This window comes from Cherax quadricarinatus, chromosome 5, assembly GCF_038502225.1.
Source record: "Cherax quadricarinatus isolate ZL_2023a chromosome 5, ASM3850222v1, whole genome shotgun sequence".
Lineage (NCBI taxonomy): Eukaryota > Metazoa > Arthropoda > Malacostraca > Decapoda > Parastacidae > Cherax > Cherax quadricarinatus.
The window spans coordinates 8,728,303-8,755,156 of record NC_091296.1 but is presented as its reverse complement, the minus strand read 5'-3'; the positions used below and the strand labels follow the sequence as shown (position 1 = coordinate 8,755,156).

Below are 26,854 nucleotides of genomic sequence, written 5' to 3'. Positions count from 1 at the left end.
ATAAAGGAAAGGGGACAAAAGAGACTGTAAAATTATAGAGGAATAAGCTACTGAGTATACCAGAAAAAGTGTAATGGTAGGGTTATAATTGAAAGAATTAGAGGTAAGACAGAATGTAGGATTGCGGATGAGCAAGAGGTTTTAGAGTGGGTAGGGATGTGTAGATCAGGTGTTTACATTGAAGCATATATGTGAACAGTATTTAGATAAAGATAGGGAAGTTTTTATTGCATTTATGGATTTAGAAAAGGCATATGATAGAGTGATAGAGGAGCAATGTGGCAGATGTTGCAAGTATATGGAATAGGTGGTAAGTTATTAAATGCTGTAAAGAGTTTTTTATGAGGAAAGTGAGGCTCAGGTTAGGGTGTGTAGAAGAGAGGGAGAATACTTCCCGGTAAAGTAGGTCTTAGACAGGGATGTGTAATGTCACCATGGTTGTTTATATATTTATAGATGGGGTTGTAAAGGAAGTAAATGCTAGGGTGTTTGGGAGAGGGGTGGGATTAAATTATGGGGAATCAAATTCAAAATGGGAATTGACACAGTTACTTTTTGCTGATGATACTGTGCTTATGGGAGATTCTAAAGAAAAATTGCAAAGGTTAGTGGATGAGTTTGGGAATGTGTGTAAAGGTAGAAAGTTGAAAGTGAACATAGAAAAGAGTAAGGTGATGAGGGTGTCAAATGATTTAGATAAAGAAAAATTGGATATCAAATTGGGGAGGAGGAGTATGGAAGAAGTGAATGTTTTCAGATACTTGGGAGTTGACGTGTCGGCGGATGGATTTATGAAGGATGAGGTTAATCATAGAATTGATGAGGGAAAAAAGGTGAGTGGTGCGTTGAGGTATATGTGGAGTCAAAAAACGTTATCTATGGAGGCAAAGAAGGGAATGTATGAAAGTATAGTAGTACCAACACTCTTATATGGGTGTGAAGCTTGGGTGGTAAATGCAGCAGCGAGGAGACGGTTGGAGGCAGCGGAGATGTCCTGTTTAAGGGCAATGTGTGGTGTAAATATTATGCAGAAAATTCGGAGTGTGGAAATTAGGAGAAGGTGTGGAGTTAATAAAAGTATTAGTCAGAGGGCAGAAGAGGGGTTGTTGAGGTGGTTTGGTCATTTAGAGAGAATGGATCACAGTAGAATGACATGGAAAGCATATAAATCTATAGGGGAAGGAAGGCGGGGTAGGGGTCGTCCTCGAAAGGGTTGGAGAGAGGGGGTAAAGGAGGTTTTGTGGGTAAGGGGCTTGGACTTCCAGCAAGCGTGCGTGAGCGTGTTAGATAGGAGTGAATGGAGACGAATGGTACTTGGGACCTGACGATCTGTTGGAGTGTGAGCAGGGTAATATTTAGTGAAGGGATTCAGGGAAACCGGTTATTTTCATATAGTCGGACTTGAGTCCTGGAAATGGGAAGTACAATGCCTGCACTTTAAAGGAGGGGTTTGGGATATTGGCAGTTTGGAGGGATATGTTGTGTATCTTTATATGTTTATGCTTCTAGACTGTTGTATTCTGAGCACCTCTGCAAAAACAGTGATAATGTGCGAGTGTGGTGAAAGTGTTGAATGATGATGAAAGTATTTTCTTTTTGGGGATTTTCTTTCTTTTTTGGGTCACCCTGCCTCGGTGGGAGACGGCCGACTTGTTGAAAAAAAAAAAAAAAAAAAATATATATATATTATATATATATATATATATATTATATATATATATATATATATTATATATATATATATATATATATTATATATATATATATATATATATTATATATATATATATATATATATATTATATATATATATATATATATATATATATATATATATATTATATATATATATATATATATATATATATATATATATATATTATATTATATATATATATATATATATTATATTATATATATATATATATATATATATATATATATATATATATATATATATATATATCTATGATATATATATATATATATATATATATATATATATATATATATATATATTATATATATATATATATATATATATATATATTATATATATATATATATATATATTATATATATATATATATATATATATATATAGATATATAGGTAGTAGGTTGGTAGACAGCAACCACCCAGGGAGGTACTACCGTCCTGCCAAGTGAGTGTAAAACGAAGCCTGTGATTGTTTTACATGATGGTAGGATTGCTGATGTCTTTTGTCTGTCTCATAAATATGCAAGATTACAGGCATGTCTTGCTACTTCTACTTACACTTAAGTCACACTACACATACATGTACACATTTATTTATACACACTCATCTGAGTTTTCTTTGATTTTATCTTAATAGTTCTTGGTCTTATTAATTTTCCTTTTATATCCATGGGGAAGTGGAATAAGAATCTTTCCTCCGTAAGCCATGCGTGTTGTAAAAGTCAACTAAAATGCCGGGAACAATGGGCTAGTAACCCCTTTTCCTGTAAAGATTACTAAAAAGAATAAGAAGAAGAAAATTGTCAAAGTGGGAAGTCTGAATGTGCGTGGATGTTGTGCAGATGATAAGAAAGAGATGATTGTGGATGTTATGAATGAGAAGAAGCTGGATGTCCTGGCTTTAAGTGAAACAAAGCTGAAGGGGGTGGGAGAGTTTCAGTGGAGAGGAATAAATGGCATTAGGTCAGGGGTTTCAAATAGAGTTAGAGCTAAAGAAGGAGTAGCAATAATGTTGAAGGATAAGCTATGGCAGGAAAAGAGGGACTATAAATGTATTAATTCAAGGATTATGTGGAGTAAAATAAAGATTGGATGTGAAAAGTGGGTTATAATAAGCGTGTATGCACCTGGAGAAGAGAGAAGTGTAGAGGAGAGAGAGAGATTCTGGGAAATGTTGAGTGAATGCGTGGGGAGTTTTGAATCAAGTGTGAGAGTAATGGTGGTTGGGGATTTCAATGCTAAAGTGGGTAAAAATGTTATGGAGGGAGTAGTAGGTAAATTTGGGGTGCCAGGGGTAAATGTAAATGGGGAGCCTTTAATTGAGCTATGTGTAGAAAGAAATTTGGTAATAAGTAATACATATTTTATGAAAAAGAGGATAAATAAATATACAAGGGATGATGTAGCACGTAATGAAAGTAGTTTGTTAGATTATGTATTGGTGGATAAAAGGTTGATGGGTAGGCTCCAGGATGTACATGTTTATAGAGGGGCAACTGATATATCGGATCATTATTTAGTTGTAGCTACAGTTAGAGTAAGAGGTAGATGGGAAAAGAGGAAGGTGGCAACAACAAGTAAGAGGGAGGTGAAAGTGTATAAACTAAGGGAGGAGGAAGTTCGGGCGAGATATAAGCGACTATTGGCAGAAAGGTGGGCTAGTGCAAAGATGAGTAGTGGGGGGGTTGAAGAGGGTTGGAATAGTTTTAAAAATGCAGTATTAGAATGTGGGGCAGAAGTTTGTGGTTATAGGAGGGTGGGGGCAGGAGGAAAGAGGAGTGATTAGTGGAATGATGAAGTAAAGGGTGTGATAAAAGAGAAAAAGGTAGCTTATGAGAGGTTTTTACAAAGCAGAAGTGTTATAAGAAGAGCAGAGTATATGGAGAGTAAAAGAAAGGTGAAGAGAGTGGTGAGAGAGTGCAAAAGGAGAGCAGATGAAAGAGTGGGAGAGGCACTGTCAAGAAATTTTAATGAAAATAAGAAAAAATTTTGGTGTGAGTTAAACAAGTTAAGAAAGCCTAGGGAAAGTATGGATTTGTCAGTTAAAAACAGAGTAGGGGAGTTAGTAGATGGGGAGAGGGAGGTATTAGGTAGATGGCAAGAATATTTTGAGGAACTTTTAAATGTTGAGGAAGAAAGGGAGGCGGTAATTTCATGCACTGGCCAGGGAGGTATACCATCTTTTAGGAGTGAAGAAGAGCAGACTAAGTGTGGTGGAGGTACGTGAGGCATTACGTAGAATGAAAGGGGGTAAAGCAGCTGGAACTGATGGGATCATGACAGAAATGTTAAAAGCAGGGGGGGATATAGTGTTGGAGTGGTTGGTACTTTTGTTTAATAAATGTATGAAAGAGGGGAAGGTACCTAGGGATTGGCGGAGAGCATGTATAGTCCCTTTATATAAAGGGAAAGGGGACAAAAGAGATTGTAAAAATTATAGAGGAATAAGCTTACTGAGTATACCAGGAAAAGTATACGGTAGGGTTATAATTGAAAGAATTAGAGGTAAGACAGAATGTAGAATTGCGGATGAGCAAGGAGGTTTCAGAGTGGGTAGGGGATGTGTAGATCAAGTGTTTACATTGAAGCATATATGTGAACAGTATTTAGATAAAGGTAGGGAAGTTTTTACTGCATTTATGGATTTAGAAAAGGCATATGATAGAGTGGATAGAGGAGCAATGTGGCAGATGTTGAAAGTATATGGAATAGGTGGTAAGTTATTAAATGCTGTAAAGAGTTTTTATGAGGATAGTGAGGCTCAGGTTAGGGTGTGTAGAAGAGAGGGAGACTACTTCCCGGTAAAAGTAGGTCTTAGACAGGGATGTGTAATGTCACCATGGTTGTTTAATATATTTATAGATGGGGTTGTAAAGGAAGTAAATGCTAGGGTGTTCGGGAGAGGGGTGGGATTAAATTTTGGGGAATCATATTCAAAATGGGAATTGACACAGTTACTTTTTGCTGATGATACTGTGCTTATGGGAGATTCTAAAGAAAAATTGCAAAGGTTAGTGGATGAGTTTGGGAATGTGTGTAAAGGTAGAAAGTTGAAAGTGAACATAGAAAAGAGTAAGCTGATGAGGGTATCAAATGATTTAGATAAAGAAAAATTGGATATCAAATTGGGGAGGAGGAGTATGGAAGAAGTAAATGTTTTCAGATACTTGGGAGTTGACTTGTTGGCGGATGGATTTATGAAGGATGAGGTTAATCATAGAATTGATGAGGGAAAAAAGGTGAGTGGTGCATTGAGGTATATGTGGAGTCAAAAAACGTTATCTATGGAGGCAAAGAAGGGAATGTATGAAAGTATAGTAGTACCAACACTCTTATATGGGTGTGAAGCTTGGGTGGTAAATGCAGCAGCGAGGAGACGGTTGGAGGCAGTGGAGATGTCCTGTCTAAGGGCAATGTGTGGTGTAAATATTATGCAGAAAATTCGGAGTGTGGAAATTAGGAGAAGGTGTGGAGTTAATAAAAGTATTAGTCAGAGGGCAGAAGAGGGGTTGTTGAGGTGGTTTGGTCATTTAGAGAGAATGGATCAAAGTAGAATGACATGGAAAGCATATAAATCTATAGGGGAAGGAAGGCGACGTAGGGGTCGTCCTCGAAAGGGTTGGAGAGAGGGGGTAAAGGAGGTTTTGTGGGCAAGGGGCTTGGACTTCCAGCAAGCGTGCGTGAGCGTGTTAGATAGGAGTGAATGGAGACGAATGGTACTTGGGACCTGACGATCTGTTGGAGTGTGAGCAGGGTAATATTTAGTGAAGGGACTTAGGGAAACCGGTTATTTTCATATAGTCGGACTTGAGTCCTGGAAATGGGAAGTACAATGCCTGCACTTTAAAGGAGGGGTTTGGGATATTGGCAGTTTGGATGGATATGTTGTGTATCTTTATACGTATATGCTTCTAAACTGTTGTATTCTGAGCACCTGTGCAAAAACAGTGATTATGTGTGAGTGTGGTGAAAGTGTTGAATGATGATGAAAGCATTTTCTTTTTGGGGATTTTCTTTCTTTTTTGGGTCACCCTGCCTCGGTGGGAGACGACCAACTTGTTGAAAAAAAAAAAAAAAATATATATATTATTATTATTATTATTATATTATAAAATCAAAGTCCCTTACAGCACAGCCACTAAGCTATTTTCATAAGTGGCTTACCAATTTATTTGTAAATTTCTAAACACTGAAACACCTGCTGTATTAGTTGGTGTCATTATCGCTTCATAATAAATAATTTTTAGATACATGCTGACCTAGGTGTTCAGTTGTTGTGTAATCTTTAATGCATCCTGCCACATGCCTTTCACTGAAAAGTGCACTGTTGCCCAACTACTAATCAAACACTACAAGACCAAGGTTATAATACATAAGTTCTTTTTATTCTACTTGCAAAGTTAAACTGTATGTAGGGCAAATTCCATTTTCTGAGATCACTTCTGTCTGAGAGAGGACTCTGACAATTTATAATCAGCACTGATATTTTTTGTAATGCAAGTGTAGATAAAATAAAACTATATACATTCCTGGATTCTTTAGATATCAACAATTTTAAGCCAAAGGACATTATGTGATGGAACGCATAGTGTTGGCTTCACTAAACCTGGGTCTTATCTGGAGACTCTTGACCGTACTAATTTAGGTTACAGGTACACAGTCATATGAGCTTAAGTTCCAGGTATGAGTGATTATTTTTGTGTGTGTGTGTATGCTCAAGTGTTTGAGTATGTTCTAATGTGCCACATTGACTAAGAGTACACAGTGAATGTACTAATGTGTAAAACTATACAGAGTAATAGTTGGCCAACTGAGCTAAAATATTATGTCAGATACTTTGCCCATGTGGCAGGCTGATGTCAGTCTTTGTTCACATCCAGCACCAGATTGTTGAACACTTCCTGGTCACCAAGATCACCAAGAGTGGGCTGGAAGTCTTCCTCAAGTCCACCACTACCACCACTCTCCAGAGTCAGGCCTGCACGATTAAGGGCATTCAACGTGAGCATGGAGGCAGGGCTGATAAGTGGTCCTTGTGCACTGCTACCAACACTATCTCCCTGCTGACTTCTTAGTGTGTCTAAGCAACAACTGCCACCACTGAGAGTAGCCTCGTTCCTTGTTATCTGCTCATCCATTGTTCTCAGGCCTCCACTGTCAGTCTGATAATTAAGTGAAAATGGATTAATGTTTGGAGGGACCTGCATAGGATCAGACAGAGTAGAAAGGTCAGTAGATTGATTTTCTGGCAAAGTTAAAGATTCCATACTATCAAGTCCAACTGAAGCACCAGCATCACTTTGTAAATTCACATCTAACATGGGATCAATTTCCAAATTATAACTCTCTGTAAAATCATTGTATTCACTGGGCACTGGAGTTGGGGCATAAGATGAAGGCTGAGACACACAGCAGTCAGAAAAAGAGAATTGTTGATTAACAATAGGGGTGTTTGGCTGAGATTTTGGAAAAGCTTCTGGATTACAGGATGTCATGTTGAGCATCTGCAATAATGGAACTGACTGGGGTCTGTTTGAATTTCCTGAAGGTGCACTGCTAGGTCCTGGCTGAGAGTTGGTCATTACACTAGTTATTTCTTGGGATAATGGATCAGTTGGGAATGCTGGAGGCTGAGGCTGATAGTGAATGGTAGGCCCAGCAGACATATGACGGCGGCGCAGGTCATTAATACCACTCCCAACAGGTTGCTTATTTTTGAGCATATGATGCAGCATAGAGGCTGAAGGAAGTTGTAAACTCATAGAATCATGTTGCTGATGTACGGAACCATCCTGCACCAAAGGAGACAAGGGAGCAGAGGAAGGTGATGGTGGAACACTTCCAGAGGAATGCCTAGAGCGAAACTTTCCTCCACGGCGGCTAGACATATCATCAGAGGTATAAGGAGCATGTCTAAAAGTTGGAGCACCCGAGGAGTGCCGTGAGCGACAAGTAGGAGTATATGGGGTACGAAGATTCTGACTGGAGTTATGCCGTGATCTTGGAAACAGTGGTGTAGTAATTGGAGACATAAAGGGTGTATTGCATTCTGATGTAACTGGGTAGTTAGGCTGATCTGGGGTAAAGGGTGTACTGCGGGGTGTCACATAAGTCGAGTTAGTCTGGCCGGAATTGTGTCGTGATCTAGGCAATGGGGTATTGCGAGGAGACATAAAAGGGCTAGCATTGGCACTAGAGCACTGTGACATGCCCTGTGCTTGGTCAAGGTTACTACTAATTGGAGTAAAATTAAACTGTGTCCTACGAGTATTAGGGCTGGGTGGAACTGACCCTACAGTCTGGCCACCCATCAGGGGATTTAATGCTTCTCCTCCATCTAGGGAAGGCTGGAAACTTACTCTCCGCCTCATTCCTCCAGGAACTGATGCATCTTGATCTAGCATGTCTGAATCATTTACTAGAGACCTCTGACCTCCCCCAACACCACCCTGAGTTTGAACCCCTGGAAGGTTCCTTTGTAACAATTTACGCAACTCTGACAATTGACTGGACTTTTGTGCATCGTCCAAGTCTAGTGCATTCTTATGGAAATATTGCATGAGCTCATCCTCTGCCTCCTGACTATTTGTACAGTTATTATTATTATTATTTAATCCCAGCTGCTGTGATTCCTTCTGTCCTTGCTGCTGGGGTGTTGGCTCTACTAGGTTCGAGCCTCCAAAGCTATTGGTCAACAAGTGTTCTGCCCTCGGCTGTGAAAGGTCTTCTGTCCTTCCACCTAGTACATCTGCCCACTGTGAACCTCCTGTAATTGTCCCTTGATTATTCTCTGTCACTTTGGGCTGGATGGCTTTAAAACGTGCTTTTGGTGATGTACTTTTAGGGACAGAAGGCATGATAAGGAATGCCTTCTTTGGAGGATTGGCTTTAGAAATAGGTACTTTACCTCCCAATGGTTTCTTAACTTCTGATACAAAATTAATGTTACTAGTGCTACAGTTTCTTCTGATTGGTTGTTGAGAATGTTCTACATTAGTTATTATACTACAACTATTAAAGTTTCCATTCTTCCCATCCCCATTAGATTTGGTACTGAGGATCTTATCATCAGTAAGAGAGTCAAGAAAATCTAGTGGCTGCTCTTGCTTGATAGTTGCAACACCAAGCACATTAGTGTTGATGGTGGAGACATCATTAGTAGCACCATTAGGAAGCTCGCAGGTCAAGCTATCACAGTTGCTGTTGGTGGTTGTGGTTGAGATGGTGCTGGATATGGATGTGGCAGTAGGAAGGTGAGGACCAGACTTGTTTATAGTAGTGGCTGGGCTCCCATTTGCTAGGGTCTCACCAGATGGGTTGCGAGATGCTCCACTTCGTCGTCTAGACTTTGGTCGCTCATTATTACATTTATTCACTGTGGGCTGTTGTTCCTGCAAAAGAAATATTGATTCAGAAATTTTATAACTGCAATATATGATGTTTAATTACTTTTTAACCACTGGTAGAGAGAGAAAGTGTGTGAAAACAAAGCAAGCCCTCTGTTATTTCGCCAATAAAATCATCCTTTATCTAATAAATGCTGTGCACCTCCTTTCAATGTCTATTTTTTTTTTTAAATCAACAGCAATACAGATGAAGAAAATTGTAATATATAATGATTAAGTAAATTTTCATCCTAAATCAATATATTATAGATTGTATGTATAAGTTTTATTACATTTTAAAGCTCTGCACAAACAACCCCGAGTACAGTTATTCAGGCTAAAACGTTGTGTAGTTTTAAAAATAGGTTAGATAAATACATGAGTGGGTGTGAGTTGGACCTTGACTAGCTTGTGCTGCTGGGTCTGGTGCAGTGCTCCATCCTTGAGTTTAGGTGACCAGACTGGGTGGGTCATTGGGCTAATTCGGGGGGGATGGGGGGGGGGGGCATGGACCTGCTCTGCATAGGTCAGTAGGCCTGTTGCAGTGTTCCTTCTTTCTTATGTTCTAACCCACATATAGGAGACAAATTTATGACATTTCAGTCTCCTAGTTGCAGGCTATTTGTGTATTTTACCAGTCACAGTATTGTGCCTTTTTCTTCTTTTAAAGCATTATATAAAATTTAGGAAAAATACAGAGTAGGAAAGTATGTACAGTGGACCCCCGGTTAACGATTTTAATCCGTGCAAGAGGGGTAATTGTTATGTGAAATAATCGTTATGTGAATGAATTTTCCCCATAAGAAATAATGGAAATAAAATTAATCCGTGCAAGACACCCAAAAGTATGAAAAAAATTTTTTTTTACCACATGAAATGTTAATTTTAATACACACAAACTGAAAAAGGCATGCACACTTACATGACACTTACTTTTATTGAAGATCTGGTGATGATTGATGGGATGGGAGGAGGGGAGAGCATTATCTTCTTACTGTTTAGAAGGGGAATCCCCTTCCATTAGGACTTGAGGTAGCAAGTCCTTTTCCGGGGTTACTTCCCTTCTTCTTTTAATGCCACTAGGACCAGCTTGAGAGTCACTGGACCTCTGTCGCACAACAAATCTGTCCATAGAGCTCTGTACCTCCCGTTCCTTTACGATTTGTCTAAAATGGGCCACAACATTGTCATTGAAATAGTCACCAGCACGGCTTGCAACAGCTGTGTCAGGGTGATTTTCATCCATAAAGGTTTGCAGTTCAACCCACTGTGCACACATTTCCTTAATTTTTGAAGTAGGCACAATGGATTCCACAACTGGCATAGGCTTCTCAGGGTTAGCCCCAAACCCTTCAAAATCTTTCTTAATTTCCATACTAATTCTCACCCTTTTTACCACAGGGTTGGCACTAGAAGCTTTCTTGGGGCCCATGGTCACTTATTTTCCAGAAACAGCACCGAAAACACTGTAATAATACGAAATATTCCGATTGTATGCTTGGATGTTACCGCGGAGGCTGGCTGGTAAACAATGCCACCGGCGGAACATGTGAGCGCGTCTCGGAAGAAAATCGGTAAGCGGGTTTTTAAGCGGTATGTGAGGCAAAATTTTTGCAATTAAAGTAAGCGGTATGCGAAATAATCGCTATGTGATGCCATCGTTATGCGGGGGTCCACTGTATTGGCAAAGGCTTTTCCAAGTCCTTAGGGAGTCATTAATAGTGTCAGGAAAATAACATAGTGAGGATGATGAAAGCTGAATGGCAGCAAAGTATTAGCACTAGTGCCAAAAGGAAAAGAAAGCTCAACAATTAAGTCAGACTAATGAGTGGTTATATTAGTCTAGCAATCACATGCCTACACACAAACTCCTTTTAATACCCATATAGAAAAAAAAAAAAAAAAATTATTAACAGGCAGGGTGAACTATGAGCTAGAGTTGGTGGTTTGGAAATAGGGTAGTTGATGAGTGGAACAGTCTGCCTAGTAGGGTTTTTGAAGCTAAAACCCTAGGTAGTTTCAAGTTTGAGTGGGACTTGCACATGAGTAAATAGATTTGTCAGAGTTTATTGTTAGGGTAGCACTGAAAGTGGGTTAGGCAAATGTTCTGCTAGTGGGTTGGATTTGTAAAGGACCTGTTAAGTATGGGCCAACAGGCCTACTGCAGTGTTCCTCCTTTCTTATGTTCTTAGGTGTTTATATGACGGAAAGCAAACCTCACATGACAGCACTCTGGTGCCAAGGAAAAAACATCAGCCCTACCCAAGCAGCACGAAGCTCTAAGCAAACGTACATAAACTAACGGAATATGGCAAGCCCAACCTACCAAATAATTATGGTTAACATATATATAAACATTGTTATTGCTATTAAATTCATGGGGCCAGAGCTAAACCCATAGAGGTCATACAAGATCCCTAGCAATGATAAGCAATCAAATTTGATCCAAGGAAGGGGAGGGTAGCTCTACTTTTTTGGATCATAAACCCTTCACAAGCATCAAGGCCCCTCAAAAGGATATTTACCCATAATGCAAGATGCTAAACAAAAGGCAAGTCAAGGAGTGATCCCCACAGTGACACCTTGCAGCTCTACACACACTACCAATGTCCCTATCTTATGTTACATGCCATATATTTGCACTGTTTATCTAATATATACCCTTGTGGGTTTAGCACTTAGTTTCTTTTTTTTTAATACATCAGCCATTTCCCACCATGGCAGGGTGACCCAAACAGAAAGAAAAAACTTTCATTATCATTCAACAATTTCACCATCACTCATACATAATCACTGTCTTTGCAGAGGCACTCAGATGCAACAGCTTAGAAGTACCTCCAAAATGCCAATATCCCAAACCCTCCTTTAAAGTGCAGGCATTGTACTTCCCATTTCCAGGACTCAAGTCCGGCTAACCAGTTTCCCTGAATCCCTTCATAAAATATTACCCTGCTCACACTCAAACAGCTTGTCAGGTCCCAAAAACCATTCATCACCATTCACTCCTATCTAACAAGCTTATGCATGCTTGCTGGAAGTCCCTTGCCCACAAAACCTTCTTTAGTTATGATTATAATTATAATAATTTAATATAATGAATAAAATAACCAAATTGTTATCACCCTACTAAGCCCAATACACCCTCAAAAGGGAAGCCTTGAAGCTGGTAAAAAGCTCTAGATCTAAGAATTTGGAGATACCCTCCCTTTCCTTGGATCAACTCTGTTTCTGTTATATTTTGCACTAAAATTATTTGTTTTGCCAATGCTATAAACATATTCCTTGTCTATCATTATCCAATTATCAATGGCTACTGTCATCACCATAAATCACAATTACAAAGTAAAAACCTTAAAATCTATTTTCCACATCATACATTCCATATCCAGCAATAAGTGTAAGCAAATTTAGACTAAGAGGAAAATATCCTTACCATTTATGCCAAAAAAGAAATGTTGGGTTCTTAGCTAGACAAACACCCTGTGGGGAGGGTGGAATCCCTCCCAAAGACATGCCACCTAATCCTAGGGATAAACTACTCATGCCCTACCACAGCATTGTAATCTAGCATCAAATCTGATTGCCTCCCATTTCCAAGGTTCTCTATGAACACTGAGACTTTCAAAACATCTACAGACACTATTAATTAAAGCATCACCAACTGCACCAGTTGTCCTTATAAGAGAACAATAAATGTCAGGCGACTCACTGGTCACCAATAAAAAAAAAAAAATCAAAGATCAAAGAATGACAAATGTAAGGTGCTTGTATGGCTCCTTTTCCCTATCCCAAATTCAATCTGTGAAATCAAGCTGGCTTCACAAACATCCAGCTGCACTAAAGAAAGAGAAAATCCACAAAAAGAGTAAAACCAAACAATCCATCAAGCTGGATAATAAAACTACTATTTGTGCATAAGTTAAGGTCCTCAACCTTGATTTTTTTAGCGTTACCACAATTACAAAATCTAAAATAAACTAGTGTTTAATAAAAAACACAAAAAAGTTTTATCAAATGGAAGCCATACCTGAAGCTTTCTCTTCTGCTCTCGTATGTGTTCCCGCTCCTGAAGTTTGCGTTGTAGCTGGAGTTGAGTCTCTCTGTGCTTCCCACCCGTGGCTCCACTTCCTACCAACATCCCTATGAATCATTGGGAGTTGACTGTCAATACCTCAAGTAATATGGCTGGTTTAGACAACCTGAATTATATTGGTTTGGCTACAGATCTGAGTATAATAATAATAATAATAAAATAAATTACCAAATTTACAAAGAAACACTTTCCTTTTTCTTTTTAAGTCACCCTGCCTCAGTGGGATACAGCTGGTTTGTTAAAAAAAAAAAATAGATATGGTATTAGTCTGGTGGATAGCAACCACCCAGGGATGTACTGCAAGTCTGCCAAATGAGTGTGAAATAGAAACCTGTAATTGTTTTATACAATAGCAGGATTGCTGGTGTCTTTTCTCTCTGTCTCATAAACACATAAGAGGGAGCAAGGGGCTAGTAACCCCTTCTTTATAAATTACTAAATTTAAAAAGAAAAACTTTAAATTTTCTTTTTAGGTCACCCTGCCTTGGTGGGATACAGCCACTTTGTTGGAAAAAAAAAACGTAAGAGGTAGATTTTACTACTACAGTACTAACAAAAAGTTCATCCTACACATGCAGTTGTGTAAGTGCTTTTGTGTGTATACACACTCATCTGAGTTTTCTTCTACACTCTTAATAGTTCTTGTTTTTATAGTTTCCTTTCATCTCCATGGGGAATTCTTCCTTCATAAGCCATGCATGTCATAAAAGGTGACCAAAATGCCAGGAGCAGGGGAGAGGAGTGTTGGTAACCCCTTCTCCTATATAAATTACTTAAAGGACAAAGGAGAAAGCATTAAAGGTGGGTTGTTTGAATGTGCCTGGGTGTAATATGGATGTGAAGAAAGAACTGATTGTGAATGTTATGGATGAAAAGAAGTTAGAAGTTAGATATCCTAGATCAAAGCAAAACGAAGCTAAAGGGGGGTAGGAGAATATCAGTGAAGGTGGAAATGGGATTAGGTCAGATCAGGTAAGGAAGTAGCAGCAGTACTGTAATATTAAATGATCAATTATGGAAAGAGAATAGGGAATGTAAGTATACATTCAATAATATTTTGTTTTAACAAACCAGATGTATCACACCAAGGCAGGGTGACTTAAAAAGAAAAACAAAAGTTTTTCTTTCTAGAAAAATTAAAGTTTTTCTTTTTAAATTTAGCATTTTGCACAGGAGAAAGAATTACTAGGCCCTTGCTTCTGGCATTTTATTCACCTCTTATGACATGCATGGCTTATGGAGGAAGAATTCTGTCCCACTTTCCCATGGAAATAAGAGGAAATAAACAAGAACAGGAACTAGTAAGAAAATAGAAGAAAACCCAGAGGGGTGTGTATATATGCTTGTACATGTATGTGTAATGTGACCTAAGTGTAAGTAGAAGCAGCAAGACATACCTGAAATCTTGCATGTTTATGAGACAGAAAAAAGAAACCAGCAATCCCACCATCATGTAAAACAATTACAGGCTTTCGTTTTACACTCACTTGGCAGGACAGTAGTACCTCCCTGGGTGGTTGCTGTCAATCAACCTTCTACCTAGGATTCAATGATTATTTTTCTTCTTTCTTTCAACAAACCGGCCGTATCCCACCAAAGCAGGGTGGCCCAAAAAGAAAAACGAAAGTTTCTCTTTTTAAATTTAGTAATTTATACAGGAGAAGGGGTTACTAGCCTCTTGCTCCCGGCATTTTAGTTGCCTCTTACAACACGCATGGCTTACGGAGGAAGAATTCTGTTCCACTTCCCCACTGAGATGAGAGAGAATAAACAAGAACAAGAACTAGTGAGAAAATTGAAGAAAACCCAGAGGAGTGTGTATATATATGCTTGTACATGTATGTGTAGCATGACCTAAGTGTAAGTTGAAGTAGCAAGATGTACCTGAAATCTTGCATGTTTATGAGACAGTAAAGACACCAGCAATCCTACCAGCATGTAAAACAAGTACAGGCTTCCGTTTTACACTTACTTGGCAGGACAGTAGTACTTCCCTGCATGGTTGCTGTCTACCAACCTACTACCACAGGACGGTAGTACCTCCCTGGGTGGTTGCTGTCTACCAACCTACTACCACAGGATGGTAGTACCTCCCTGGGTGATTGCTGTCTACCAACCTACTACCTAGGATTCAATAATTATTTTTTTTTTTTTTTTTTTCAACAAGTCGGCCGTCTCCCACCGAGGCAGGGTGACCCAATAATTATGTTGATTAAAATTAAGGATGAGATGTAATTAAATTAATGACAAAGTGTTTTCTTCTTTTTTGGGTACAAGAAAAGCAGAGATGCTGAAGGAAGGACACCGGCAGATAAATAATACACGCATTGAAAGACAAGGAGAGAAAATTCTTGGGTATACACCTTGACAGCAAACTAAGTTTAAAATACAATCCTGCATATTTCTAAAAAAAACTTCAAAGACAGTAAGGATATTTTCTAAAATAAGCTACTACTCAAATGTCTTTACTCACTCTCTATTGCTCCCCAATCTCCCCTTACTTCTCTAATGGTATATGTGCATGGAGATCTATAACACCAACTCTCACCAGAGGCTCACTGTTACTGGACAAAAATCTGTTATTGGAAAAAAACAACAACAAGAATCCATTATTTAAAAAAATAACTCAGACTCCAGACAGCACCCCCCCCCCCCCTTTTTCAAAAGTTTAAATCTGCTAATCTTAGAAAATATCCACACTTACTACTGTGAATATTACACTCAGGACAAATATAGACCCAATGCCTAACTGTTGTTGGAAAGCTTCAACAAAGCCCACAGATACAACATAACCCACATTTAACTGTTTAGAAACCCACATGCAGATATAAGGCCCTAAAGTGAAATCTACCAACTGCTTCAAAACTCCTAATAAAATCCTTAACATTATGTGATTACTGCATTAACTGAATGCTGATGATTGTTTATTAATATCAAATAGGATCGTGTAATACTGTCACCACCAAATTAAAATTGTCACTTTAGATTAATGTCACTTCATAATAAACCTATCATTTAAGGAAACAAATCTTTACTACTCATTGTAAAGTAGTTTCACGTCTTAATTTTTGGATATAACGTTAGCATGAGTGAAATGCTCTGTTCTCGTCCACCACACAATCCACACCTATAGAAAAACTGTTTCACAAATTGAGTTCCAAACTCATAATATTTATTTTTAACCATTTGTATCAATTTTAATTTTGGGGGAAATAAAGATTACTATTTGTATAAAGAAGACAGCACTGTATGACCCTTATGGGTTTAGTGCTTGATTATAAATATAATAATAATATTAACTGTATAGAGGAGGAGGTTACAAAATAGTTTTAAGATAAGAGATTCATAAAATACTGCACATAAAAACATACATTCTCCATGGGGAAGTAGAAGAGAATTCTTCCTCTGTAAGCCATGCGTGTCGTAAGAGGAGACTAAAATGCCGGAAGCAAGGAGCTAGTTATCCCTTCTCCTGTATACATTACTCAAGTTAAAAAAAAGAAACTTTTGTTTTTCTTTTTGGGCCACCCTACCTTGGTGGGATATGGCCAGTTTGTTGAAAGAAGATAAAATACTGCACATGAAAACAAACACACCTTGTTTCTGATCAGCAACTGAGAGGAGTGTGAAGGCAGCCATTGATCGACTATCAACGTAGTTTTTCTGGATGAGGTGTAAAGCCAGGTCACGGATGCACTCAAATTTGACTGAGCACAGCTTCTCAGCCCACTCCATCACCAGGCAGCTGGCAGCTCGTTCAACCTCACTTTCATCCACCACACAGTCCACACCTAACTATAGAAGGATTGCTCAACAAATAATATGATACTTAGCATGAAACTAAACGTCAAAATCATTAACATGAAGCATAGTTGAACATGATGTAAATAAATGGAAAAAGTAATTCATATAGCTGAAATTTTATGTAATTAAAATTCATGAAGTACTACAGTGGAGCACAAATTCAGAACCTTCACGAGCCATTTTAGAATGAGAAAACTTCAAAGAACAATGGAAAAATAATGGGAAACAAAAATGGTACAGTACTTACCAATGACTGTGTTGTCTTTTTTCAAACAGACATAATGTATATACAGTACAGTAAACCCTCTTATAGCATACCCTCTCACCTCAATTTTATTGCAATTCAACTGAATTTGTGCAACTAAAATTTTGATAATGCATGAAAAATCTTGATACTGTTTGCTGTAAATTTAAAAACACTGAAGTAATGAGCAACACTATTTGGGAGGTACACTCTAAAGGCTTTTCTGAATCTGTTTGCCAGGCTATGAGTGATGCACTCCAGCCTCCCATTGTTCTTGCTAAGCAAGTAAAACATATAAATAATTATATAAAACATATAAATAATTGTAGAAAACACCGAATAATTGATATACAGTGAAACCTCAGCTTTCGTATGCCCTAGTCTGTATGTAAAACTTAGTCATTTTCTATAAAATGTATTTTTGTTCATATTTCCCATAAGAAATATTGTAAATCCAATAATAATCCATTCTTAATCCTTCTTAATCCATATCATCATTCTTAATCCATAATCCTTCATAATCCATTCCAGACACCCAAAATTATTAACAAAAAATACATTTTATACAGAATAACTATAGTTTTTATAGGTAGTAGGTTGGTAGAGAGCAACCACCCAGGGAGGTACTACTGTCCTGCCAAATAAGTGTAAAACGAAAGCCTGTAATTGTTTTACATGATGGTAGGATTGCTGGTGTCCATTTTTCTGTCTCATGAACATGCAAGGTTTCAGGTATGTCTTGTTACTTCTACTTACACTTAGGTCACACTACACATACATGTACAAGCATATATATATATATACACACCCTTCTGGGTTTTCTTCTATTTTCTTACTAGTTCTTGTTCTTGTTTATTTCCTCTTATCTCCATGGGGAAGTGGAACAGAATTCTTCCTCCATAAGCCATGCGTGTTGTAAGAGACAACTAAAATGCCAGGAGAAAGGGGCTAGTAACCCCTTCTCCTGTATAAATTACTAAATTTAAAAAGAAAAACTTTAGTTTTTCTTTTTGGGCCACCCTGCCTTGGTGGGATACGGCCGGTTTGTTGAAGAAGAAGAAAAAAGAAAAACTATAGTTTTACATACAGACTAGGGCATACAAAAACCTAGGTTCCGCTGTAGATTGAAAATGTGTTTAAATGAGAAAATTAAGTAGTGGAGGTAGAGTGTATATACTAAGGTACAGGCATGACACCAGGTGACTGCCCAGACCTATCAGCACATTCTAGGGAATCTCCACTCCTTGCTAAGCAAGACAAAACACATTAGTGTTTATTTGACTGTCTAATAAAGAGGGAAGATGAATGGGCAAATCTTCCACCAGCATCTACACCTGCTATATAGTCAACATAGCAGTAGTATTTTGAGAATGGAGGTGAAGCATTATTTTCCTTACGACTCTGGCTTCGAGTCTACAAAAATATGTTATAGCCAACTCCTTATTTTTCCCCCAATAAACATAACATCATGCCTAGATCATACAAAATAAAAGGTATACCTGGAGGGTATTCCAAGGGTCAATGCCCCTGAGGTCCGATCCATGACCAGACATCGCAATGGATCAGGGCCTGACCAACCAGGCTGTTACTGCAGGTCGCACACAGACTGATGTATAAACCACAGCCCGGCTGGTCATGTACTGACTTTAGATGTCTGCTTAGCTCCCTCTTGATGACAGCCAGGGGTCTATTGGTAATCCCCCTTATGTATGCTGGGAAGCAGTTTAACAGTCTTGGGCCCCTGGCACTTACTGCACTGTCTCTTAGTGTACTCATGGCACCACTGCTTTTCATTGGGGGGGATGTTGAACCGCCTGCCGAGTCTTTTGCTTTCATAGGGAGTGATCTCTATGTGTAGATTTGGAACTATGTAGTCCTAAGATTTTCCAAGGATTACAGGTCGAGGGACTTTAACCATTCCCGTAATTTAGGTGCTTTAGGGTACCTATACGTGTAGTGAAAATTCTCTGTATAATCTCCAGGTCTGCAATTTTGCCTGCCTTGAAAGGGGCCATAAGTGTACAGCAATATTACAGCCTAAAGATCTAGCGGCAGCAGAAACAGAGGCAACAAGCTCTGTCATTTTTATCACCTGCAGAGCCCATCAACACTTCTGTGATGGCCTAATTGCAATCATAACTGCACTAACATACATAGAACCCAGTATGACCCAAGATAAACAACAGTGATACCTACAAACCGAAAAATTACCGTTTGAAGCGAAGACTGCCCCTCAAACTCCAAGCGCAGCCCCGCTGCCAGACGACTACCAACTCCAAGCTCTTAACTAATTCAGTTTCTTCAACCAACCACAGCAACTCCTGTACTACTATGAGACCAACTCATAGAAGAAACAACACTAAGAACAGCAAGGCAGCACCTAGAAACCGACTATTCCATAAGACGACCCAGCAGGACGCCGGTGCCCCATCCACCTCCCTCACCACCCAGAGCGAAGCATCACCAACAACAAACATGGCCGACTCACCCTCACCCACCAACCCAGGCGATTCAACTACAACACCAACCGTGACTGACTCCCTCTCTACCTCTACTACCTTCATAGGATTTAACCCATCTGATATGCTCCCAGGTATGACTAATGATCCTGACACTCTAAAGAATTACATCACCACCCTAACGGCGGATAGCTTGAATCTTCATTCTGAAAATAAGTCTCTCCGTGCAACAATAACAAACCATGAATCTAAGTTACTTCACCTTGAGAATAAGATCAACAACCTCGAACACCAACTAACATCAACTGGCACAACTGATTTTGGCGAGACCCTCCAATCAGTCATAGCCAGTCACACAGATCAAATAACTTCCCTGAACACGAAGATTGAAGATGCTGTCAAGGACTGGAAAACAAACATGGATACCCAACTGAACAATTATTTTGCTTACGAAGATGACAAGGCAGAGCAAGATAAGCTAGCCGATGCAGTAGTAATTAACAGTCCACTCTTTCCTAGTGAATTAAACCATACCAACTGCAAAGCTGCAACTCTCCAGATCATACGTGACCACCTACAGATTAATGTGCTAGTGTCGGAAATTAAAGAATCACGGTTACTAGGGAACCAAGGGAGAAAAAGTGTTATGCTCAGATTTCACACACAAGACAGAAAAAAAGATTTAATAAGTTCATCTATTAAAGCAAAAAAAAATATACATAAATGATTGTCTCACAAGAAAACGACAGAACCTCCTGTACAGAGTGAGAAAACTGAAACGTGAGAATCATGATAAAATTCACCGGTGCTTTGTACGAGATGGACAAATTCTAGTAAGAAAAACAAATGTAGGCTGTGTGTACTATATTACAAATGAAAATGAACTAGCGAACTTCCTTCATAATGCAAACATTACAGAGTCTGACTGATATTAGTGACCAAATCATTGTACTATATTAGTGTATGTTATTATGCCATTATTGAACTAATCCCTGTACTATCACCTTCTGGATAGTATTTACTACCTCATTATCCCATGTGTCCCACACAGTTCCTTGTGTGACCCAATTTGTGTCACAATTTATTACTTGTTAATAAGATACTCTTTAATAATATCTGTATTACCATTTATTCCTACTTAAGCATTGTTATAATTTTTCTATAATCTTACCTAATATTCCCTTTGCTCCTAAACTACAAATAACAAACTAGTGTATGCTCCTACTACACTACAGTGCAATTCCTTATACTACCATCTTCCACTAACTAGTATCAGCTACCTCAAATAATATTTCTTTAGTGATATCAATTGCTCAAACTTTACGTTATAAGGCAAATCTTACTCTCAGATTAATTTCATATCATGGTGTCAATCTATTTAAAGGTTGTTTTTATCACTACTTTAGTCCCTTTTTACATTTCTCCTGAAATAATTCTCTATATACCAATACAATGTACAGGTCTGCCATCATAAATCCGGCAATCAGTTATTCGGCACTAATTTTGGCTAGCATAATTTCAAATTTCCAGGGTCGCCACACCAACCTGCTGGTACTGTTTGGTGGCGCTACTTGCTGCATAAGTCATTCCAATTTCTTTTTCTCCATTTATTGTTTTAACCTGCTTACTTTTAGTCCTAGCCATGGTTCCACTGAACAAAAGAAATGCTTCTCATTATGTAAAGCACCTAAACAGTACATTATCCATTAAAGATAAGGTGGCTTTGAAGCCACTGTCGGTTGCCATGAGCTCAGTCTCATGAAGCAGGAGAATATACTTTATTATTACGCTAATATCAACACTACAACTTATTTGCCTATCTCAATTGATCTAATATGACATAATAAACAATATAAATAACATAAAACATGTTAAATACTCCAGTTGGGGGCTTATATTAGAGAAAACAGAGTAAAGCACAGGGCTAACTGTGATATACACTCGTATTGCACCATAAACCTGAAACAAAAAAGTTATTTTCTTTGTATAGATTATCACACATAGCAGCATATGTGTAGAGAACCTAGGATAACCCAAAAAAGTCAACGTGGCTTATTTTTAGTACCTGGCTTGGGTTAGCCATATATGATTTTTGGTAAATATTCGATTCCCAGCCAGGGTAGAAACATTAGGCGTGTTTCTTTACACCTGTTGTCTATGTTTACCCATCAGTAAATGGGTACCTGGGTGTTAGTCGACTAGTGTGGGTGTTATCCTGGGACACTGACCTAATTTTCTTGAAATACTCTGCATAACAAGCCGCTTTTTATATAGTAGTACAGTGGACCCCCGCATACCGTCGGCATCACATAACGTTCAATCCGCATACCGCTCGCTTTTATCGCAAAAATTTTGCCTCGCATACCGCTCAAAAAACCCGCTCACCGCTCTTCGTCCGAGACGCGTCCAATGTGCGCCCTTAGCCAGCCTCACATGTGCCGCCGGTGGCATTGTTTACCAGCCAGCCTCCGCGGTAACATCCAAGCATACAATCGGAACATTTCGTATTATTACAGTGTTTTTGGTGATTTTATCTGCAAAATAAGTGATCATGGGCCCCAAGAAAGCTTCTAGTGCCAACCCTACAGCAATAAGGGTGAGAATTACTATAGAGATGAAGAAAAAGATCATTGATAAGTATGAAAGTGGAGTGCGTGTCTCCGAGCTGGCCAGGTTGTATAATAAACCCCAATCAACCATCGCTACTATTGGTGGTACAGCTGCTGCTGCTGCTGTACCACCGTCAGCTGCTGCTGCTGCTGCTGCACCGTCAGCTGCTGCTGCTGCTGTAGCACCGTCAGCTGCTGCTGCTGCTGCTGTAGTACCGTCTGCTGCTGCTGTAATACCGTCTGCTGCTGCTGTAGCACTGTCAGCTGCTGCTGCTGCTGTACCACCGTCAGCTGCTGCTGTAGTACCGTCTGCTGCTGCTGTAGCATCGTCTGCTGCTGCTGTAGCACTGTCAGCTGCTGCTGCTGCTGTAGCACTGTCAGCTGCTGCTGCTGCTGTAGCACTGTCAGCTGCTGCTGCTGCTGTAGCACTGTCAGCTGCTGCTGCTGCTGTAGCACTGTCAGCTGCTGCTGCTGCTGTAGCACTGTCAGCTGCTGCTGCTGCTGCTGTAGCACCGTTGTTGGTGTGGCTTATTGAGAATACCAAGAAACAATTAACCCCAGAGGATTTGCCACCCAGGATAACCCAAAAAAGTCAGTGTCATCGAAGACTGTCTAACTTATTTCCATTGGGGTCCTTAATCTTGTCTCCCAGGATGCAACCCACACCAGTCGACTAACACCCAGGTGAACAGGGAAAAATGCCTGGAACTAGTGCTCATATTGGTGAATTTAAAGCCAGCAAAGGTTGGTTTGAGAGATTTAAGAATCGTAGTGGCATACACAGTGTGATAAGGCCTGTTCTGGAAGAAAATGCCAAACAGGACCTACAGTACTCAGGAGGAAAAGGCACTCCCAGGACACAGTGTCTCATCAGTCATTGCTGCATCTTCAATAAAGGTAAGTGTCATTTATTCTTCATTTAGTAGAGTAGTACATGCACAATATATATTGTGCAAGTACTACTCTACTATTGTGCATGTATCCTTCTCTTTGTGTGTAGGAAAATGTATATTTCATGTGGTAAAAAAAAAAATTTCATACTTTTGGGTGTCTTGCACGGATTAATTTGATTTCCATTATTTCTTATGGGGAAAATTCATTCGCATACCGATCATTTCGCATAACAATGAGCCCTCTTGCACGGATTAAAGTCGCTATGCGGGGGTCCACTGTATGCCATTGATGTCAGCTATGGTCTGTATACCTTGCATATGTACGTGTAGTAAATAAAGATATTATTATTATTATTATTATTATTATTATTATATTATTTTCTCAGTTGTTTGTTGGGTTATCTTATTCAAACTTGGGCAATGTATGATGGAGAGATACTTCTTAACGTACACCAAAAATGAAAGAAATCAGACCATAAATGGCGGAGTTCACTTCTCAGCCATTAGCGGCCGCTTAGCGGTATATTTTTGTATGTTTTTTATGGTTATATTCTCATTTTTTGGTCTCATTTGATAGAATGAAAGATATATTACAGAAATATATATGATTTTGATTGCTTTCATGACAAAAAGTACCTTGAAATTGCACTTACAGTAGCGAAAATGTTCTATTCTTTAGCGAAGCTCAAGAGTAAACAAATGACGTCACCATCCAATACCTGTCCGCCTGCCTGTCCAAATTCCAGTACGGAGTCAAGAATGACTTGATATTATTTATACAATTACAATAATGCAGCAGTCTGCATAACAGTAAATCTATTATTTTTTTGTGAATAAAAATTCCAAATGGTAAGCAAGAGTAATATAAGAGAGGCCTGGAGCCATGACTAATGAACAGAGAAAATGTTATTTTAGTACCAGGAATGTCTGCATTGTTTATTCTTGATCCTATTTTGAAATTGGCATCTGTTGAAATTTGTGTGAAATCGGCCAAATTGCCAATTTCTGACCACTTTATTTGGTAGTTGAAATAAGTGAATGGGCGGTTTCTTGTGCTCAGTTGACAGACTAGAAGTAAATAAGTTTATTCAGGTATACACAAATACAGTTACATAGATTATCATACATAGCAGCGTATGACTTATTTCCAGTACCTAGTTTGGGCTTGCCATATATGATTTTTGGCAAATTTTTTTTTTTTCTCGGTTGTTTGTTGGGCTATCTCATTGAAACTTGGGCAATGTATGATGGAAAGATGATTCTTAACGTACAACAAAATTAAAAAAGACAATAAATAAGGGAGTTCACTTCTCAGCCATTAGCCGCCTCTTTGCAGTATATTTTCGTATGCTTTTTTATGGTTGTATTCGCATTTTTTTTGGACTCATTTGATAGAATGGAAGATATATTACAGAAATAGACAATTTTGATTGCTTTTATGACGAAAAGTACCTTGAAATTGAGCTCAAAGTAGCGGAAATGTTCAATTTTTGCCAATGTTCAATGAACCTTGTGTAAGTCAAGTTGGTTAATTTTATTAAGTGTATTCTAACCTAACCACTCTGTAATCCGGCACACTATAGGTCCCAATGATGCCGAATTTGTGATGGAGGACCTGTACTGCCCTTTATTCAGTAATTGCTATACTCCTAGTTCTAACAACAATTAAAGAGCAACTTTCAGGAGATTTAATATTTTTTTTTTTCCCTCTTGTCCATATAGTCACATTTATTAAAATACTCCAGGTGCTATTGACTACCTCAGGTGCTACTGATTTTGTTTTAATACATTCTTGTTTTTAACCCTTTCAGGGTCCGTCCCGTAGATCTACGGCTTTATGTTCAGGGTCCAAACCGTAGATCTACGCCATGAGCTCAGCTCACTCTGATAAACTGTGAGTGGTACATTTGGGCCTAGATATGAGAGAATACATCTATGTGGTATGTGTGCACCACATAAAACAGATCCTGCAGCACCCTGTGTATAATGAGAGAAAAAAACTTAAATCATGATTTTTCGATTAAAACAGCAACTTTGCAGTGTTTTTTCGTATGTTTTTTATAGTTGTATTTGCGATTTCTTGGCCTCATTTGATAGAATGGAAGAAATATTACAGAAATAGAGATGATTTTGATTGGTTTTAGCACTGGAAATGGCTTGAAACTGAGCTCAAAGTAGCGGAAATGTTAAATTTTTGCCGATATTCAAGAGTAAACAAACGACCTCACACGTCTAATACACGTCAGCTGGTGGGTCTAATATACATTCACAAATATGGTGATGATATTTATACAATTATTACAGTATTGCACAACAGTAAATCTTCTATTTTTTGGTGTGAATAAAAATTCATTATGTGAATAAAAAATCAAAATGGAATTTATTTGTAAAGCCTCAAAACATAACTAATGAACAGAGGAAACGTTAGTTTAGTGCCAGGAATGCCTACATTGTTTATTCTGGACCCTATTTTGAAATTGGAATATTTTGAACTTTGTGTTAAATTGGCCAAATTAACAATTTCCGATCACTTTATTTTGTAGTTGAAACAGTTGACTTGGCGATTTCTTGTGCTCAATCGATAGAATAGAAGTAATACTAGTGAAATAGCTAAGAATTTGGTTGATTGGAATAATGTAATTGGCCTAAAATGGGAGTCAAAGTCGGCAAAATCGCCGATTCGTAAATGTCGCTGACACATCAAAATTCGCGAGAGCATAATTTCGTCAATTTTCCACCAAATTTCGTACTTTTTGTTTTATTACCTTCACGAAAAGATTCTCTACGATTTCATAAGAAAAAATAACAAATTTTTTTTTTGAAAATTCTTGGACACTGGTGCGTGACTCCAGATTTGGGCCTTGGACCCTGAAAGGGTTAATACATTCTTTTATTATTATATTCACTAGCTCCTTTATTCTAGCTGTAAATATCTACTGTAGTTCATAAACTCACATTTGTTAAAACAATTAACCCTATGAGGGTTTCGGCCGTACTAGTACGGCTTATGACCCAGGGTTTTTGACGTACTAGTACGCCTAAATTCTAGCGCCCTCAAATCTAGTGGGAGAAAGCTGGTAGGCCTACATATGAAAGAATGGGTCTATGTGGTCAGTGTGCACAGTATAAAAAAAATCTTGCAGAACACAGTGCATAATGAGAAAAAAAAAAAACTTTGACCGTTTTTTTGGAATAAAACAACGATTTTGCACTGTATTTTCATATGGTATTTATTATTGTATTCTAGTTTTCTTGGTCTCATTTTATAGAATGGAAGACATATTACAGAAATTGAGATGATTTTGACTGGTTTTACAATGAAAAGTACCTTGAAATTGAGCTCAAAGTAGCAGAAATGTTCGATTTTTACCAAAGTTCAAAAGTAAACAAATCATGCCAAGCATCCAATACACGTCAACTGGTGAGTCTAATATTCTTTCGCAAGTGCGCCAATACTATTTATACCATTTTTTACACTAATGCAGTAGTCTGCATAACAGTAAATCTTCTATTTTTTGTGAGAATAAAAATTCAAAGTGGAAGGCAAATGAATGTAAGAGGGGCCTTGAGACGTGACTAATGAACAGAGGAAATGTCATTTTAGTGCCAGGAATGTCTTTCTTGTTTATTCTGGACCCTATTTGGAAA

At 38.4% G+C, this 26,854-nt stretch overlaps 1 protein-coding gene across 3 annotated transcripts in view; it reads right to left on the bottom strand.

Moving 5' to 3' along the window:
• LOC128684897 (uncharacterized) overlaps positions 1–26,854 on the bottom strand; it is a 465,595-nt gene that overhangs the window by 94,607 nt on the left and 344,134 nt on the right. For 2 of the 3 annotated variants that reach the window (XM_053771228.2, XM_053771229.2), the window contains exons 5-7: positions 16,794–16,992; positions 13,132–13,244; positions 2,109–9,110 (exon numbers count right to left, since the gene is read on the bottom strand). In XM_053771228.2, coding sequence (XP_053627203.2) covers positions 6,579–9,110; positions 13,132–13,244; positions 16,794–16,992 — 2,844 coding nt within the window. In that variant the 3' untranslated portion in view covers positions 2,109–6,578. Of the gene's footprint in view, positions 1–2,108; positions 9,111–13,131; positions 13,245–16,793; positions 16,993–26,854 lie in introns of those variants that run through there. The other variant, XR_011393941.1, reaches the window with a different exon arrangement.